Source organism: Branchiostoma floridae, chromosome 8 (assembly GCF_000003815.2).
Source record: "Branchiostoma floridae strain S238N-H82 chromosome 8, Bfl_VNyyK, whole genome shotgun sequence".
NCBI classification, from domain to species: domain Eukaryota; kingdom Metazoa; phylum Chordata; class Leptocardii; order Amphioxiformes; family Branchiostomatidae; genus Branchiostoma; species Branchiostoma floridae.
In genome coordinates, this window is record NC_049986.1 from 3,184,182 (window position 1) to 3,197,666 (window position 13,485).

The 13,485-nt window shown below is 41.9% G+C and overlaps 2 protein-coding genes across 3 annotated transcripts; both read left to right on the plus strand.

Annotated features, from left to right (window-relative positions):
• The first annotated feature begins 714 nt into the window (after positions 1 to 714).
• On the plus strand, positions 715 to 9,151 carry LOC118420531 (demethylmenaquinone methyltransferase-like). 2 transcript variants are annotated; one of them, XM_035827375.1, is made up of 6 exons: positions 715 to 904; positions 5,371 to 5,494; positions 5,729 to 5,863; positions 6,416 to 6,551; positions 8,230 to 8,322; positions 8,782 to 9,151. In XM_035827375.1, exons 2-6 carry the CDS (start codon positions 5,387 to 5,389, stop codon positions 8,985 to 8,987), a joined length of 678 nt encoding a protein of 225 aa, XP_035683268.1. In that variant the 5' UTR covers positions 715 to 904; positions 5,371 to 5,386; the 3' UTR covers positions 8,988 to 9,151. The 2 variants fall into 2 exon arrangements, with proteins under 2 accessions (XP_035683268.1, XP_035683269.1); XM_035827376.1 differs by having other exon boundaries at positions 8,800 to 9,151.
• Positions 9,152 to 10,894: 1,743 nt separating this feature from the next.
• On the plus strand, positions 10,895 to 11,866 carry LOC118421115. The gene has a single exon (XM_035828275.1). The coding sequence runs from the start codon at positions 10,895 to 10,897 to the stop codon at positions 11,831 to 11,833; it is 939 nt and encodes a 312-aa protein (XP_035684168.1). The 3' UTR covers positions 11,834 to 11,866.
• The last annotated feature ends 1,619 nt before the right edge of the window (positions 11,867 to 13,485 follow it).

Sequence of the window (13,485 nt, forward strand, 5' to 3'; positions counted from 1 at the left end):
GTGGAGTAAGGACTGGTCCAAAGTAGCTACAGGTGTGTCTAAAGACCTGCCGGATTACTGATCGCTCCAAGTGGCGATTTTTATTAACAGGGCCGGGATGATATGAAAATTTTGAAATTAAAATCGTGAAATCGGGACCTTAATCAGTCATTCTGTTCTTAACGTGTGACAAAACAACTGACATTTGCACTTTGGTGCATTTATGTAACCATGTCCTACTTGGTCACTGAACCATGCTACTTGGGCAGCAATTTTTCTCCATTGTCTGCTGACCTTTCAAAATATATAGTGCCCACTAAACTGGTTATTGTGGTCGTTGTCTGCTGAAAATGCGTTTAAGGGTCTGCATGGGGGTCAACGATTTACGCTAAAGTCAGAAGAAGTTCCCCCTAAGTATTACGCTAAGTCAAGGAAAGCAATTACGGTAAATTTGGTCGCCTAGCTACGAATTACGCAGATAAGATGATTTCCCTACAAATTACGGGTAATAGAAATAGGCTGCCTAGTACGTAAAAGACCATGCAGACCCCAAATATATCGAATCCCGTCACCAATGGCTACACATTTGCATACTTGCTTGGCAAGAAAAAATAAATTGTGTGGCGCATTCCATTATGCGTTTAGGGGACATGGTTCAACGGAGTCTGAGTATGTGGCTGCAAAGTTGGTGTGATATAACAGCTATATAGATATCATAAATACCGATACAGTTGCACAAATCCTTGACAAAACAGGGAATCCCTACCTAATGGTATCTGAAATAAAATGTACGTTTGATGGGTAACCAGGCCCACAATATGAACTTTGACCCCTATTATCTATCCACGTCCTGGTAATAGATAAGACAGAAGGACAAAGCTCAAGCTGCCAGAATCGTCGTCCCACTTTACGTGTAGAAACACAGGTAAGACCTTAAAGTATTTATGTGTTTTATTAGAATGAAGACATTTGACTTGGACCACAATACGTTGATAATTTGTGGGCGTTTCCTAATATAAACTTCTTATACTTCTTTTTTTCGTAGACCTAAAAACAAGTAATCTTTTGTGTGAATGTGTCAGGTTATTGTGTGTCCAGGGACACCTGAAAACAGGTCACAATCTGATTGTTATGTGTAATAAGATGTAACAAATCAAGGAATAAATAGCGAAATTTTTGTTAACACGACAAAAGTACAACTACTTTAGTGAGGTCTATAAAAAATTAAAATTCTACACTATTGTTTCTACGGTACAAACATTCGTGGATATATTTGCGTACTTGTGCACAGTAAGGGTTATCGCCTCCCAGATTGTAGTTGAATTTATCTATCTATCAAATAGTAGCGAATTCTTTAGAATTTTTCTTTAGAGCAAGCGGACAGAAATGTACAACAGTTCTCTTAATGCAAACCAGGTTGTCTAATTCCCCTGGGACGTTTTGTTACAAAACAGAACCTTCCGAACCTGTTTTGTCGGTACGCAAACACCTGCAGGGCAAATTTCGGTATTTAGACTGCCTGCCTATTCTTAACAATGGGAATCATGGCAGAAAGATTCTGTCAAAAATCACCTACCTACGAGTTTTAGAACATAAAAAAACTCACATTGGCATGGTTGTCCGGCCTATAATGTGTAATTTGACGACAAAACAAGGGGGAAAAATACGGCATAATTACGTTATACGGGATCATAACATTTTGACCCTTTTTCACTGCCTGTAAACAACACCAAACACCTCATTTTTAGAACCTACTGCAACCACAAACATTGCTAAAAATCAGTTTCTTCAACACAATAAATAGGTTACAACGTAAGGGGACTTTTGATGAAATGAAAAAAACTTACGGTGATGATGCCCCATCATATGACCTTGTAAAACGCTGGCATCCTGAATTCAAACAAGGTCGGAAGTCTGTGGAAACAGCTCCCAGACCTGGTCGTCCCTCTTCTGCCATTGATGAGGCATCTGTCGGAGGACCAACCTGGGATGTCCTACAAGAACGGTGTCCAGAGCTACATCAAATGATGGGAGAAATGCAAAACTCTGGGTGTTTCCTATGAAGAGAAAGACTAATAGTCTGTGTAACACAAACTCCGCTGTCCAGGGCTCTAACTGGCCCCTCCCCGCGGAGTTTGTGCTCCACTAGCTATAACCTGGGGGAACTGTTGTAGAAAATACCAACACCAATGGCAAGCCAGGATTTTGGTCAAGCCCCCATTACCGTGGAAACCAGTGTATTAGCATGTCTCCACCACCCAGACGGTGGGCGGGCTAGTTGCCTCTCCCATTGTCTGTGCCGGGCTGTGGTTCTCTGTGTGAAGGACCCATGGGAGCAGAGGCATGTTTGTGTTTAATAGGAAAACAACGTCTTGTGCCAGTTGTGGGGATTTCAAGAAACTTGAAGGAATCTTGGAGCGCAGACTTTCCTGGAACTATTATTTTGCCTGGTGGTGAGATTTTATGTGGCCAGCAACGAAAGCTTGGCATAAAGTACATTTTTAAAAATCTATATAGGCAGAGAACTGCAGAAAAACAGTTGGTTCACAAAAATGCGCCATGTTGTTGTGACAGTTGAAGCCTGTCAACCTCCTTGGTCAAACTTCTCAGAACCATGATATGTCCCTCCTATAATGATTGGCACATCAAAAGTTATGCCACAGGCACATCTACCTAAATGAATGCTATTCTATGTATTGAAGGGTAATTTTCACATTAGTTCTTCGGTGTAGCGGTTGTTAAAAAAAGACATCATTTTATAATAGTAGAACTCTGTTCCCACCATCAGTACAAGTGGCACAGATCAGAGAGATCAACTACAGATAAGAGGTGTGATGCTGTCAATCACCACATAGCAACCCACCCCAGTCCATAGCAACCAAAAGCCAGGCTCTGGTGGGCTCCAGGCAATTACATACATTATCCATATATGGAAAACCCAGTTCCCTTGACTAAGGGCTATTCTCTATCAAGCTGATAGTGGGCCGGCGGATGTTTGGCGGGCTGCTATAAGCGAGATTTAATCAGGCTAAAAGACTAATAACTGTGCCAAGTTTCATTAATCTCCTGCTATGGGAAATGGGTCAGGGGCATTACTTATTGAATGCCCCTCGTATATACAACACAGTAGAGAATCATATTGTATTGAGTAATTTCTAACTTACATCATTTGTGGACTACTCAATGATAATTGTGTTGAAAATGAGATCATGTGTATCGCAACTTCACAATTTTTGCCCTGCAACGTAGAACTAAGTTCCCCTTTTCATGCTAGACAATGTGAAGGCCATGTTTCTCACTTCATAAAATTTGATCAAAATAAAAGCATACATGTACAATCACACACTGTCCTTTTTCTTATTAATTTTTATGTGTAACTTTAATATATGGTCACTGCAACTCCTGACTTACAAGAGCATACGTTTCTCAAGATTCACATGATATTGAATACATTCAAGTTGTACATATACAATATATGTTGAATATATTTGTTTCACTCACTCTCTCACTGCCATTAGTTTCCATAGTTTGCATCCATATTACAGTCTTATTTGCATACTCGGCACAATTCCCTGGTTCGAAACCGAGAGTGGATGTTTTTTTCCTTTTTAAATATTGAAGATAATATATAAATATTCTATTTATTTATTGATATTATATTTTTATATATAATTTTTATTATTATTTTAGTATTCATTTCACATATGCAAGGCCTTTGTCTTATGAACAGGACTTCATGAGGACTACCTGAGTATATTGATAGATTTTATAATGAACTTATTGTACATTTTAAAATAAAGTTGTAAGCCAAGACCCGCTATTAAACAGCACTCCTTTCCAAAATAACAATTTTTCTTATAGACGCAACAGCCCTTGAGTGACTTTTTCTAACAGATTTTACTTCAAGAAAAAGACAGGTCACACTCATAAACGTAGACGAAACGCCAGCTTTTTTTAAAAGTACTTGTTTTAATCTTTTGACCTGAACATGCTATGGTCTTGATTTCTTGGTGACAGATAGCTTGTGACATAGGAAGAGGATATATAGGTTTGGGCCCCCTAGCGAACTGCAGGGGCAATTTTGTCAAAATCTTCCAGGGAGCATAACGGAACATAGGAATGATGGATTTCTATGATATTTAGCATGTAGGTATTTTTGGCAGAGATGTACATAATGAAGTGAAAATTATGCAAATTTTGACTTAATTTGCATACTTTATGAGGAAAAAATCTATATTTCCAGCATTTTCCATTATAGGACTTAAATACATGTAACATGTGAAATTGGTGGCAGGTGGAAGATTATCAGATACCAACTATGCAAATAAGTCCTAGTTTGCATAATTAATGTGAAAGTGTCCTAATTCATCGAAGTGCATGTAGTAAATGATTGGATTGTCAACATTGTGACCTGTGTAAGTTATTTAAAGGTGTCCATGACGAAGCATAAATTATGTAGATGTCCAAGTCATTTGCATAATCAGAATATTTCATGGAGGTATGAGGTCTCCGAACTCTTGTTGTCTCTGTAACCCGCTTGGTTCGTCGGATGATGGTCACATGTGCTGTCTTTTCTCTCTCTCTCTCTGGTTTTTACAACGAAGCTGAGTCAGATCATATCTCAAGTAGGAGCCAGCTATGTGAATCACATTACCGGCAGTTCGCCCAAGTAAACCGTGCCATGCCATGCCAAACTACGTCGTAGATGTATGAAGTCTGTATTTTCAGCAAAGTTAAGACATAGATTTGGTTCACATCAGTTACCACTCACCGTTCTACAACTTAAATGATTTTGTTTGTGCTATAGAGCAGAGTCGTTTGACTGCCTCTAACTTTCTCCCAAGCAAGGATCCATACACCAGTTTGCTCTCTTTTCTTTTAACTTCTGGCACTGTCAAAGTCGTCGTACGGTTTTGAGGTCTTAAGATTTTAGCAGGCCAAGAAGACCAAGCCAACTGCTGACAAGGATGTAATACTGCTTTGTTTTAAAGGTAAACTGTCGAATTTTGTACGACGCAAGCGCGATGGTGATTGTTACAAGAATGCTTTCAATTTACGATCGTACGACGTACGTGAACGACCACTAACACCCCTGTCACATTAGCCACGATCTTCGGGCGTATCGATGGAAGATCGGCCATTTTTAAGATCGACAGGGGGTTGCGCGTATTTTGCACCTGAAAACCGTCCCTGTCACATATAAGCCATACTTTGTACTTTGTGCATTGTTGTGCAATAAAATTGCAATATTATTATTATAAACAAGGCTCGGGCTCTTGCCGCAGAATCGATTTTCGCCAAATGTGGCAGGGGTATAAAGAACATCTTGCGGCCAAAAGCCGTATTGGAACTAATTTAAAAACTATCTATACCCTGTGTTTATTGCTGTAGTCACGCTATACACATCATGTCAGCGGAGAAAAAGACACCCCCCGAGATGTTCGACCCAAAATGCAATATGACCCCGGAAATGACGGCAAAGCTCTACGACAACTGGTCTGGTTACTATGAAGAGGTGCGTTGCTAGCATGCTGGGTGAAAATTTACACCCTAGAAACTAGACACAAACAAACAAACAATTGGTTTACAATTTTACGATAGATACATTCTGACGTCACAGCTTTTCGACAGTGTTTACATCATAATGTATTTTCCCAGCAGATGTTAGGTCGGACCATTTTCTGATTTCTGCCATTTCCATTGCACATGCGCATCAAACCGTGAGTAAGCTTATTGTCTCTCCCCACAGGAGATTATAACGCAGCGGAACTGCAGAGCTCCCCGTGTCTGCGCAGGCGCTGTAGCAAAAGCCCTGGGCGGGTCGGACCGAGGGAAGGCCCGGGTTCTTGACGTGGGTGCCGGGACCGGAGCGTGCGGGGAAGAGGTGAGAAGGTCCGGGTTCTTGATGTGGGTGCCGGGACCGGGGCGTGCGGGGAAGAGGTGAGAGGCCCGGGTTCTTGATGTGGGTGCCGGGACCGGAGCGTGCGGGGAAGAGGTGAGAAGGCCCGGGTTCTTGATGTGGGTGCCGGGACCGGAGCGTGCGAGGAAGAGGTGAGAAGGTCCGGGTTCTTGACGGGGGCGGGGACCGGAGCGTGCGGGGAAGAGGTGAGAAGGTCCGGGTTCTTGGGGGTGCCGGGACCCGAGCGTGCGAGGAAGAGGTGAGAAGGTCCGGTTTCTTGACGGGGGGCGGGGACCGGAGCGTGCGAGGAAGAGGTGAGAAGGTCCGGGTTCTTGACGGGGGGCGGGGACCGGAGCGTGCGGGGAAGAGGTAAGAAGTCCGAGTCAGGATTGATTGATTGATTGATTGGTTTATTGGTTAAACGCTTTATGGCTAAGTTGGGCTTCACCAACATAGACGCTGTGGACGGGAGTAAGGATTGATTAATTGATTGATTGATTGATTGATTGATTAGTTAAATGTTTTATTACTTCTTAGCTCGCGAAGTTGGGCTTTACCAACATAGACGCTGTGGACGGGAGTCAGGGCATGCTGAGCCAGGCCGAGGGGAAGCACATCTACAACCGACTCATCTGCGCCTTTGTCGGACCGAACCGTCTGGACATCGAAGCCGGTAACTCCGAGTGTTTAGACTTGGCTGGCGTTTTGACATGTTCTCCCAATGTCTTTTTACAGTTCAAATGTTGCTAAGTCTTTACTTAACGATGTCTGAGATATACATGTAGTAAATTGAATCTCCGCAAACAGTTTCATCAAGTTGGTAAATCAGTACTAAATAAGTTTCAGTTTTTTAACTAGAGTTTGGCGACCTCATACCTCCATGAAATATTTAGAGCTTTTGTAAATATTATGCAAATCGCTTGCACATTTTCATGATTTATGCATGGTGATGTTCATCACTGACTAACATACACATGTCAAGTATAAAATTCCCATCAATAATCAGTAAGCGGTTTAGTAATTTTCGTATATATTTTGCAAATCAGTTCCTCATTAGCATACTTGGTATCTTCTTATGTTCCATCTATCATAATTTACAATTATTGAAAACAATTGAACTATGCAGTTTTCACATTAATTATGCAAATTAAGTCATTACTTTCATAACATGTATATCATTATGAACATCTTTGCCTAAGGTACCAGCATGCCTAAAATGATGTGAATCCGTCATTTCTTTCTGCAGTTGTCCTCTTTGGAATGTCTTGCCAAAATCACGATGGTAAAATTTGGCCCCAAAATTTCCAGACTTCTATGTGGGGATTTAGAACACGAATCGGGTTCGATCTGACGCGATCGCGCGCGAATTGAACAGAACGGGCGTTCTATTGGAGGTCACTCGCGGTCATCCGCAGGTTGTTACAGTAAACACGCAGAAAACGCCCTCATTTTCCCGGGTGCCGTGCGTCAGAAGAAAAACAAACATTTTCACAAATATAAACCTTTATCTGGCAAGCTTAGTTTTGCTGCCGCTTAGTTTGGAACATGTGACATGTAACAAAGCTGCTGGTGTCACTATTGGTGACCTTGAATATTACAACACTTGTTTACGGCGGTATCAGTTACTCCATGTCCCTATCGGTGATACTAGACATACGGCCAAACATGGTATTTAAATCGCTTACAAAACGCGGGCAAATCAACTCTTTCAGGACTTCTATTGTCGACAACTAATATCTCCAGCTTTGTGTCTTAGGGATTTTTGAAACATGGATGCAATTTTGAATTACTAGTCTTTGAGTTAGAAAATTTGAAAAAAATGCTGATTTTTCGACCTTATTTTGGCTGTAAAAATAGTTTTAAGTAGAAGTTGAAAATATCTGAGACAGAAAGTTTTATCTTGATATCATTACCTATATGATATAAAAGATTTGTATTTTCAGTCAAATTTAGGACCAATCTAAATATGGTATTTGTTTTTTTGGTCCACCAAACACCCTTTCTAAATCAACCAACTAGGCACATTTCAGAAAACATTGAGACAAAACTGTGCAGCACACGTACACGGTAAGATACGTGTACACACTGCCAGTTTTCATTTAATATCGACGAGGCACATGCGAGGGGTTGCTTTTCTAACTACCATGATCTGTTGGAATATGTTCCAGTTACTGTCAGGTCCCCCGGAGCGCGCGCGCGGGAGCCCCGGTAACCCGATACCCAACGTTCGAATGGAAACTTTGGGGCCAAATTTCACCATCATGAATGCCCCTGCAGTTTCAAAAATTAATGTTAGGGGGCTGAAACTTGCGCCACTTTTAAGTTATTGAGAGGACCTGTGTCCTTTACAGACACCTATGACGCCATCGCTTGCAGCGCTGTTTTCGCACCCAACCACCTGAAGGAGGACTGCCTACCTGAGCTCATACGGGTCGCCAAACCAGGTGAGCAGAAGGTCCAGACACGCTATATTCAACGTGGTGTGGATATATAGGACTAAGAAAGAAGGAAGGAAAAAGGAACAAATACGCACGCTTACGCACACAAACACACGCACGCATATACGTAAATATTATTCTATAACAGTTTCCGTCTCGCCCCGGCTATATCGTTATCACGTTCCTTGAGAGTACCTGCACACATGTCACTTTAGTGACAAGCTAGAGCCGCGCGCGCGCGCGCACACACACACACACACACACACACACACACACACACACACACACATATATATATATATATATATGTGACAAGCTAGAGCCGCGCGCGCGCGCGCGCGCACACACACACACACACACACACACACACATACATATATATATATATATATATATATATATATATATATACCTCCTAACCGTCCACCTGTCGTCTATAACATATCCTATTATATCCTATAACAGCCTCCGTCTCGCCCGCAGGTGGCTATATCATCATCACGCTCCGTGAGGAGTACCTGTACATAGTGGAGGATTACATTGACAAGCTGGAGCCCGCCATGGCCCGTCTGCAGGACGAGGGACTCTGGGAACGAGTCAGCCGGGATGTCTTCAAGATGTACGAGGTCGAAGACAAAGACGGGATCACCTTCGTCTTCAAGGTCCTGTAGCGGGCGACATTTCTGTTCAAATATGATCACCTTCGTCTACAAGCACCTGTAGCGGGCGACATTTCGGCTCAAATGTGATCACCTTCGTCTACAAGGTCCTGTAGCGGGAGACATTTAGGCTCAAATGTGACTTGCTAAAAATAAAAGTTCAATGATTAGATTCATTTTCTAGTCATGCTGGTTTTTTTTTTACATTTCAACAACATTCTCTATACTTGACGAGTGTGTTGACTAAATGATTCAATAACGATGTTTGTCCGGCCTTCTGCAATTAGGGCCTAGCGTAAATATCAATACTACCAGCCGTATAATCACCACCTGGCGAAACACACCAGCTTCGCAGGCAAGCAACGGCGACGGAGACAAGTTCGGTTATATCGAACGGCCTGTCACACCTAAACCCATTATTTTCGTTGTTTTGCTTAGCTTCGCGTAGCCTACTTTTGCTTAGTTTATTTTAGTTTAGTTTAGTTTATATATCTTGGCTTAGTTTATTTCAGTTTAGTTTATTTCAGTTTAGCTTAGTTAAGTTCAGTCTAGATAAGATTTCTTTATTTCACAAGGATAGACACGTCGCCTCTCGGTGGTTGTCATCAATCATGGCACGAAAACTGGTATTTATGCACGCTTAAATCTAACGTTGTTGTGGACACTGAAATCACAGCGTATTCATAAAGCCTCTCGTGCCTTTTCTTCGCTTGGCAAGATTTGGAACAACAGTAGTAACATTCTTCTGTCTGATCGACATTCTTACAACTGTTATCCCTCTAGAGATTTTGTTAGTTTGTAAATATGCCGTACCTTCAAATTGAACTAATCTCTGTCGATTTTAGAATTTAGCTGTAATAGAAAATCTATCATGATATTAATGAACGGAATATCTGACATATCTTCGATAAAATGCATCATGCCTCAAAAGTACGGTTGGATTGTTTCTCGATCTCAGTGTTGCACATGTATGTACCCTGGTTGACAGAAATAATATCGCAGCAAACTGACGTTTTCCTTCAAGGGGCTGCGGTGTGCGGAAACAAGGCAACTCTTGCCTGCTCACCTGCCGCGGGACCTTCCCTTCCTAATCTCATTATTCTGGATTGACCAATGAGCGAGCGCCACGCCGAGGCTCAGGCCTCAAAGAAAGAAAGAAAGGCTGTAAAGTGTAATAAGGGTTGTGTACAAGAATACTCAGCTCCATTTGTTTGTTTCACACGGAAAATATCAGGTTTCTCCGTTTGTAAGAAAATATGTCTCAGTGGTGATGTGTATGTATGTAGTCTTTTGTTCATTTGTTCCCGCGCCCAATCAGTTGGACTATGTATACTATAAAAATTTCCGGATTCCCTCGGACCATATCGACTTGTCAGGTGAATTCAAACTCAAAGGCTAACAGATCCAGTTACGTGCACATCCGATCCTCTTAGCCAGCCAGCCTGTGTAAATTTCCCCTAGTTCTGTCTGAGGCGATGGATCAGACATTTCTATTGACTAGTGGATTGGAAACATACTAATGGGCATTGATGAGGAATGGTTAGAATTTTTACGTTACATAGATCAAAAGCGACCCTTATCAATCACTACCGGTACTGCAGCTTGGCACATACACGTACTGTCAGGTTGGTTCATGGACTGCAACAATTACACCAACTGCTAGGGGTCCCCAATGTCACGTCGACTAATTAGCATTAAGTTTGACAGCTAGGTGTGACTCCCTCCAGTCAATAGTAGAGACACAACAGCAACAGATTTCTGCATTACAGAAGGAGGTAAGCTCACTACAGCTTTCTCATTCATTATCAGCTATAAGATTGTCTGCACAAGCTGAGTCATCGTCATCAGAAAAACGCCAGGATACTACTGAAAATCTAGACTCTGAAACCACTGACAAAGACGACGCCTCCGGAGCTGAGATGGTATACGTAGGTGCAGACACTCTTCAGACAAACCACACTGAGACAATATCGGAAGCGATTGACACAACACCAAATGTCGAACAGACACAACCGGCGTCACACAGTACCGACAGGCGACAGCCAGTCCCAACAAGAGACACGCGCGAAGTCAGAGTTTATACGGACTCTATCTGGAAAGCAGTGGACACTTCTAGAATGTTTCCAAACCGCTCCACCAGTAAGGAACATGCATCAACAATAGACCACGCGACTAAGAAGATGGAACGGGTGAGCGACCCTAAAACGGCGTATGTCATACTACACGTGGCTTCAAACGACCTGGATAATAGCCAGAGAGACACCTCCTCTGTACAAGACTGTCTCGATAAAACAACAGAGCTTATCTCATGCGCCAAGACATCTTTCCCCAATGCCACAATCGTCCTATCACAAGTACTCCCCAGAGGACACAACATGGACTCAAACTTAAACAAAAACATTAAGGACTACAACCAGGCCGTTCTGCAACGAAGCAAGGATGACAGTAAGACTCTGTATGTCCGCCACAAGAAACTATCCACAACACGACAGCTCTACAAACGTGATGGAATCCACCTGGACGACACCACGGGGACCAGCCTGCTGGTTGCAGATGTAAAGCGCACCATGCGTTCTGCCGAGAACAGGTCCACTTACAGTGGCAGCGGCACTTACACACCTCCCGACACATCAGCAAGGGAGCGCCAGGGGCCACGACAAAGGCAGGATCGCCAGTACCACAACGCTCGAACGCCTCAGCACCAGAGCCAGGACAGGCCCACAGGACCTCGCCATGATGCTGGAAGCTACCCACTAGGTGACTGGAGCCGCCGCCCGAACCTACACGCGTCCCAGATTCCACAACAGAAAATCATGGACATAGCGTACAAACTGTCCGAGATGCTGATGAACATTTGAGCTACATATGGGAAACAATGGCACCGTCCATCGAAGGGAAGTCTTACTTTCTTATGTCCTAATATCCCAATATGAGCATGTTATGTTTTCTTAAAAGATGAAATAGTGTACGACCGGTACGTACTCATCTATATTTTCAAAAGATAATTACCTTTAAATTCTATAGCATTTGCAGCACTTGAAATTGCTCTTGACATTCTTTTCTTTTCGGTAGTCTTTTATGGTTGTTGATGTGGCCCTAAGTTTGGCCAGCTGGAACATTCAAGGTAGTCTTTCTAGAAAATGTGTAGAATTAGATTTCTTAGAAGCTGTATGTAGATATGATATAGTTTGTGTTCAGGAAACTTGGTTAAAGCCCGATGATACTTTTCATATCAATGGATACCAACACTTTCGTAGCGACCGTAAACTCAGGAAGCGCTCCCGACGGAACTCCGGAGGGGTCGCTGTCCTTTTTAAACAAACTATCGCTAAAGGAATTTCTAAACTAAAAAGTAATAATCCTGACATCCTCTGGTGCAAACTAGATAAGGTTTTCTTTGGTTTAGAGGCAGATGTAATACTGGGATGTCTGTACCTACCTCCTGAAAACTCACCTTTATTTACCACAAAAAAGAACACAATTTTTGAAGATCTAATGGCGGACCTGGCAAAATTCAATAACTTAGGACATGTCCTTCTTCTTGGTGACATGAACTCAAGAACAGCAAATCTACAAGAACAACATTTTGATGGCTTTGACGAAAACTCTACAAAAATTAACATTAAACCTAGAATAAACACAGACAATGTAAAAAATAAGTATGGTAGAGAATTAGTTGATCTGTGCTCGGCTGCCGACATGTTGATAGTAAACGGAAGAACGATTGGCGACCTCCCCGGAAAAAGTACATGTATAAAATATAATGGAACAAGCACTGTAGACTATTGCATAACCAGTATACCCCTCTTTTCATCCGTACAATACTTCAAAGTTCACAATCCTACCTGGCTATCAGATCACCGCCAGATCTCTGTCTCGCTTAAAACTAACCATTCTAGCTTTAGAAATACGGATAAAGAAAAACATCTTATACATCCAAAGAAATATATCTGGGACGAAACTTCTCGTGAAAAGTTTCAGGACGCGTTTCAACTTCCTCAAATTCAAAACAAGATAAAACAGTTCATGTACAACAATACACAAACAGTGACGCTGGAAAAGCTGTTGAGGATGTTAATCATATCATTAAGATGGCAGCTGACATTTCTTTAAAATCAATTCGAGTCTCCAAAAGAAAAAAGAAACCAACTAGTAAACCATGGTATGACCAACAATGTCGCGATCTGAGGTCAAAAATTAGAGTTCTTGCTGCTGAAATAAGGAAATATCCCTGGAGGCAAGACAAAAGACAAACATACATTTTTAAAGTAAAAGAATACAAAAAACTTGTCAAAAAGACAAAGAAACACTATACAGAGAAGAAAATGAGTCATATTTCTAAGCTATCTAAGGAAGATCCAAAATCTTTTTGGCAAGAGATTAATAAACTACGAAACCTTGAAAACGGAAGCAAAGAGGATACAGGTGAACAAATATCAACCGACGAATGGTTAGATCATTTTAAGTCAATAAATAGCAACATCACATCAAACAAAAGAGAACAAGAATA